This window comes from Thermobia domestica, chromosome 7 (assembly GCF_964235325.1).
Source record: "Thermobia domestica chromosome 7, izTheDome1.hap1.1, whole genome shotgun sequence".
Taxonomy (NCBI): domain Eukaryota; kingdom Metazoa; phylum Arthropoda; class Insecta; order Zygentoma; family Lepismatidae; genus Thermobia; species Thermobia domestica.
This window is the reverse complement of record NC_137460.1, coordinates 100,179,005-100,185,546: the sequence shown is the minus strand read 5'-3', so window position 1 is coordinate 100,185,546 and position 6,542 is coordinate 100,179,005. Positions and strand designations below refer to the sequence as shown.

The following is a 6,542-nucleotide window of genomic DNA, read 5'->3' as shown; positions in this document are numbered from 1 at the left end:
AAATACATACAAGAAAAACACAATTGGTATTATTAAAGAAGAAAAGAAAGAAAAATACTCTAAACAGTCTATTGCATGGTTAAATTCTTTTAAGAACAATAATATTAAACACGCGTTAAACAAAGGAGAAGTAACGATATGTGGATCTAAAGTTGATGGTTACGATTATAAAACAAAGACAGTGCATCAATATCACGGTTGTTTCTGGCATGGTTGCAACAAATGTTTTGAGAAGTATACTATCAACAATGTCAATCACGAAACAATGGAAGATCTATATGAGAAAACAAGAAGAAGATCTCAACAAATAAAAGAAGCTGGTTATAATCTTATAGAGATGTGGGAGTGTGATTGGTTAAAAGATAAAAGAGCCAAACAGTTTATTCAAAAAACTAGTCTTATTGAGAAACTAAAGTTCAGAGATGCATTCTTTGGTGGTAGAACCAATGCTTCAAAATTAAAAGTTACTAATAAGAAGATGAAATATATCGATGTGTGCAGCTTGTATCCAACTGTTTTGTTTTATGATCAATTTCCTATTGGCCATTCAACAACATTAAAGTCTATCTCTCCTGAAAAATACAAGTGTAAAAAGTACTTTGGTTATATACTTTGTAAAGTTCTTCCGCCAAAACAATTGTATCATCCTGTATTACCAGTTAAAGATAACAATATTAATAAGTTGGTGTTTCCCTTATGTAATCAATGTATGATAAATCAAACTAAGACGTGTACACACAGTGACGAACAAAGAATGATAACAGGTACTTGGACAACTATAGAGTTAGATAAAGCTTTAGAAAAAGGTTATGAGTTAATTGAAATTTACGAGATTCAACATTTTCCCAAAACAAGTAACAAACTCTTTAGAGGTTACATTAAAGACTTCATGAAAATCAAATTAGAAACATCACCATGGGAAGATGACTTTCAAACAAAAGATGATTATATTAAAACTATTAAAGACACACTGAATATTGATTTAAATCCTGATCAAATAATGGTAAATCCTGGTAAGAGAGCAGTTGCAAAAATTTGTTTAAATTCGTTATGGGGAAAGTTTGGCCAAAGACAAAACTTAACTCAAACTGAATACATTACAGATGTTAGAAGATGGTACGAGTTACCTTTAGATGACAAATTAGAAATATCTGAATGTTTGTTTATCAGCGACGAGATGGTTCAAGTTTCATATAAATACAAAGACGTATATGTTAACAATTCTTATTCCACTAATATTCACATTGCAACTTTTACAACAACACATGCGAGGTTAAGACTTTATGACATGTTGGATAAGTTAGGTGAAGATGTAGCGTATTACGATACTGATTCTATTGTTTATATTGTTAATGGTATAGAAGTAAAGACTGGTAGTAACCTTGGTGAGTGGACAGATGAGTTAGGAAAAGATGTTTATATTACTGAGTGGTATTCAACTGGTCCAAAGAGTTATTACTACAAAACAGATAAAAACAAAACTGTGATGAAAATTAAAGGATTTACTCTTAATTATGAGAACTCTTTGAATCTTAATGGTGAAAACATAAAGAAGGTTGTTAACAAAGAACTAGCGAACATAACTCTTAATTATAATCAAATAACAAGAGACAAGAGAACAAAAAATTTAGTTAACAAACCTGTGACTAAAGAGTTTCAAATGGATTACGACAAAAGAGTTGTTTTAAACGAAAAAGATAATATCATCAATACTTTACCTTATGGTTATTAGGTTTAAGTTTTAGATTTAGGTTTAGTTTTAGTTAGATTTAAGTCCTTTATGGTTATATATCATAAAGGTCATTATGTTCTGTCTTCTTATGATCTGTGTGGTTTATGTTCTCCAAAGACAGTGGTCCGTACAGACGCGTAAAATTTGAACTTGATCATTGAAAAAGTGGTCCGTGCAGACGCGTAAAATTTGAACTTGATCATTGAAAAAGTGGTCCAAAAAAAGTGGTCCGTACAGACGCCTATACTACTTATGGAAAACTTTTTGATAAATCAAATAAGAGATATATTTTTTTTACATTTAAGCGCGTTAAGCAACTCTCACGTCAGAAAGGCTTCAAAGTTGAATTTGTTTCATTTATTTTAATTAATCTGAGTCAAATTCTTTTAATTTGAAGTCAATTAGTATAATCTAAAAGTAGCGTTATCGAAACCTTGCAATTCAACATCAATGCACAAAACAGGGACATTAAATTTTCCGGAATCCCAATCGAAAGGAACAAAAAGCTAAACAAATCGGACCTCGATCTATAGCCAAAATTGAAACTTCAATAAGTCGACCACACATAGGTAAATTTCACAATGACAAAGGATTTTTCTACAGGTTTGACTAATTTGCACTTACCGTATACAGCTCCCAAAGGTTCCCTTTCTCTGGTTTCAATTCTAACACTCAAGAAATGGGCGAATCAAATGGACAAACAAAAAAAACACATCTTCAGAAAAGAAAGATTTTGTCCTTTTAAACAGCTCTTCTAGATTATAATAATAATACCTCCAAGATAGCATTTTAATCTTCTATCTCTCTCTCAACTCAAAACTTCTCAACTCCACTCAACGGCAACCTAAGTCCAACCAGTAATCACCGACTTTCGCAACGAATCACGCTAGTAGGTTCAGTTTGACACCCATACTATCCCCGTTCCAATTCTGGCTTGCAACTGAAGCTACACACAACGACCTTCAGCCACAAGGCAGAAGCGCACGGATACTCCATTGAGTGCTGCCGTAATAAAATACACAACCGTTCTTTTCTTGCTCTTTGCCTTTCGCTCAGAAAAAATTACAAATTCAATTCAATTCTATTCCTTTGAAACAATCACATATTCATTATTTTCCATTTTTTCTTTTTCTTTAAAAAAGGAGAACAAATTACACAATGATTCAAAAAAAATAATCATTTAAAGGTCCATCTCATTAAATAAAGAACTATTTCTTTCTTTTTTGTTTTTAAAGTTCACCCCCATTCATGAAGGGTTTCCAGAAATTTTGCATGGATACAACAATTTCTTCTCAAAACTTCGTCCAAAATTATTTCCACTTCTTGCGGCCACCAAGACACGCCACAGTACATGGATAAAAACCTCAATCTATCCCAAATAACTTGACACCGTAACCGTACTACAGTCTTAAATTTTGCTTGTATTGGTGATGTAAGGTCGTTGTGTTAATATAAAAGTCCAATTTACAAGAAGAATTAATTCAATGTAATATAGAGCCATTTATTTCAGTCAAAGAGCGCAGAGAAAACATCAATCCGGTAGCGTAGCATTTAATGAAGCACTGCAAAGTGCATTACAGAAGATGGTGATACCTTTGAAAATTTGGAGCACGCGCGAAATAATTACATTGAAGTTTGACACTAATTGTGTTACGATTGTAACTCTATGCATACGAATTATTCATTGATTGTGTATTAGAATTGTTTATGATTTCGACAATAATATCCCAATAGAGATTCTTGTATAGTGTGTTGTGCGAAAACTTTAATTCAAATAGGTTTTCTTTCACTAGCATCTATTGTTCAGAACTAATTATAGATCTCTCGTACGGAATTATAGATCTCCACCATGTTAGAAAATTGTACTGTATTTCCAATTTTCCATAAAACAATCGTAACCATTGTAATCTCTCCAAATTTGCATAAAACATTCGTGAACCATTTATCAATATTGGTAACCTTTGTCATCTATGGAAAGTAGGTACATTGTTATGTTATTAGTGTAAGGAGTAAGGAGGAATGCGCAATTGAAACGAGAAGCTTGGCACCTGCCTGGATCTTCGGCATAGGTAATCATTCTTGCCTAATCAGTTACTGTTTCTCTAGCGACAGTGTTTCGAATCACGAAAAGTGAAAATAATTATAAAAAAGAGAATTTTATAGAAAAAATAAAAAAATTTCCCTCCGTTACTTTCATCTTGTATCCACTACTGGAACAAACTCTATCTATAAGCAAGTAGTGATGTGAGATGGAAAATTTTCCACTATATTTTTCCGGAAAAGTTTCCCTTCTAAAAAAATATCAGTAATCAAGTAACAATTCCTCAGCAATCATGAAATTGATTAAATTCTTGTATAGAAATGTCAAAAACTGAAAGAAGATATAAAGAATTTGAAAATTTACATGGCTCAGACAATTTTCACTACTATGTGGGAACAAGTTAAACAATTTTTCATGAATCGAAATATTTTCTGCCTTATATTGAAAAATTGAAGAAATTTTTAAGAGTCGGAAAGTTTTCATCATTTTGAAGCAAGAAGTAAAACAACTTTTTTAAGAATCGGAAAGTTTCATTGCTCTGTAGAAACAAGTAGAAAACACTTTTCATGGGCCTGACAATTTGGGATATTATGTATAGTGATCTTAGATGAAAAATTTTTCACTATATTTAACTACACATAGAGCTACAAAATTGAATTTCAATAGAGGAAAGTTAGTCAGCAACAAATTATAATTTTCCAATTAGTTTTCGGGAACAGGAAACTTTTCTACTTCAAGTTGGGAAATAATATTTTACAATGCTTTTCTCTCTCTCTTGCTCTGCTACCTTTTTCGTTGCTAAGCGGTTAGTATACAGGGCTTTGGCATGGAAAACGTGCCTTCGATTCCCAGCGGGAGCTCATATAGTTCGTATTCCACGTTAATCAGTTGGTACAGTTTTATATAGTATCGCTGTTGAAAGGGACGTTAAGCTGAAAATCAACTCAATTCAACTACTCTCTCTCTCTCTCTCTCTCTCTCTCTCTCTCTGTGTGTGTGTGTGTGTGTGTGTATGCAAAGTGCCGAGTACATACATCGAGTTCGTAGAGTAAAAATATACCATTCTATTATTTAAAATTTCAATTTATTAAAAGTCATGAATATTTTCCAATTCATAGAAACATACTCCACTTGTTCACTCGATTAACGAAAAATTGTTCCACTTGTTCCTACATAGTACAAAAAATTGTCTAAGCCATACAAATTTTAAGAACCTTTAAACGATCTTTCACTTTTTAACATTTCTATATATGAATTCAATCGATTTTTATGAATACTGACGAATTGTTACTTGATTATTGATATTTGTTAACCCTTATCTTGGTAAGAAAACTTGCGTTGCTCAAAACTAAATACTGCATGCGATTTCCGTGTCAAGTAATTGTAAAATAAAATATAATTGCACATTTAAGGTACATATTTTATTGAGACAAGGCTGTGACGTAATGTATCCCACATGAAACATTGCCAAGAATAGATAGTCACAAAGTAACCAAAACATTCAGAACATTATGTATCCCAAAGCATACATGCCAAAGAAAAGGGTTAATAACTGAATATTTTTCTGAAAAATATAAAAGAAAATTTTCTACCTCATATCTCAACTAAACAACGATGTAGGAATAAGTGGAGTATGTTTTATGAATCGGAAATTTTTCGCAAAAATTTTCGTTGTACAGGACAGACAATTTTTCGATTCATGAAAAATTGTTTCACTAGTTCCTACATGGTACTGAAAATTGTCTAAGCCTGACCATTTTCAGATTCTTTAAACGATATTTCACTTTTAAACATTTCTATACATGAACTCAATCAGTTTTATGGATATTGCCGAATTGTTACTTAATCACTGATATTTGTTAAAAACGGAAAATTTTCCGAAAAAAAATAGAAGAAAATTTCCCACCTCAAATCTCGACTAAACAACTATGTAGGAATAAGTGGAGTATTTTTTTATGAATCGAAGAATTTTCAGGAAAATTTTCATCACTGCCTGCAAGCCTGTATCATTAGCTTTTAAACGAGGTATAACATATAATATAATACCAACTTCATAGTGTACTACAATGTTTCAAACAAAAGTCGGGAAGTGCTAGATTCAGAAAGTGACCCACAACCCTATCTCCGGAACGAGGGAGAATAGACCCTATATATATATATAAGGGTGCCAATTTGTGGAACATCTGTCATAACAGAGAAAAGAAGATAGAGAGGAAACTGTATTTTTGCACAAAGCTACCTAAAGGAAGGGGAACTTTGTTTTAGGTATTAAATTACACCACCCATTGAACAGTTGAGATCCCAGTATAACGATATAATTTTTAAAATGACACTACGTCAGATTATTACAAATTTCAAATCAACAAGTTAAACGAAAATTTAAAATTCCATATTTGTTATTCTGTGTTGAACACTAAGGATATTATACCAGCACAAACACAGAAAATTTGGAAGTATCTATCCCACATATCACACAACAGAGATGGAAAAGACTCTTGGCATGGTATGATTTGTTTTGAGGGAGAAGCAACAAATTTAGAAGATCTTGAAAAATTTAATTTTTAAATAGATTTATTTCGAAAACATGCTTACATAGGTATCATTTCTAATTACCTGTCTAGTTTTAAATTTGGAAACAATTCATTTTGCCGTTTACAGCACTTCGATATCTTAAACCGTTCCATAGATATGATAAACATTGATAAAGTTCGCAACACTGCTAAAAATGGTGTATTCCTATACAATATATAAACTAATTTTTATTTTACT

The 6,542-nt window shown here is 31.9% G+C and overlaps 1 protein-coding gene across 1 annotated transcript; it reads left to right on the top strand.

Annotated features, from left to right (window-relative positions):
- The first annotated feature begins 265 nt into the window (after positions 1–265).
- On the top strand, positions 266–1,732 carry LOC145689272 (uncharacterized). Its single transcript, XM_081763410.1, has one exon. The coding sequence runs from the start codon at positions 266–268 to the stop codon at positions 1,730–1,732; it is 1,467 nt and encodes a 488-aa protein (XP_081619536.1).
- The last annotated feature ends 4,810 nt before the right edge of the window (positions 1,733–6,542 follow it).

What these genes read in the sequence shown, in the direction of transcription:
- LOC145689272 (XM_081763410.1), top strand. Translation starts at nt 266, where the DNA reads ATGGAAGATCTATATGAGAAAACAAGAAGAAGATCTCAACAAATAAAA.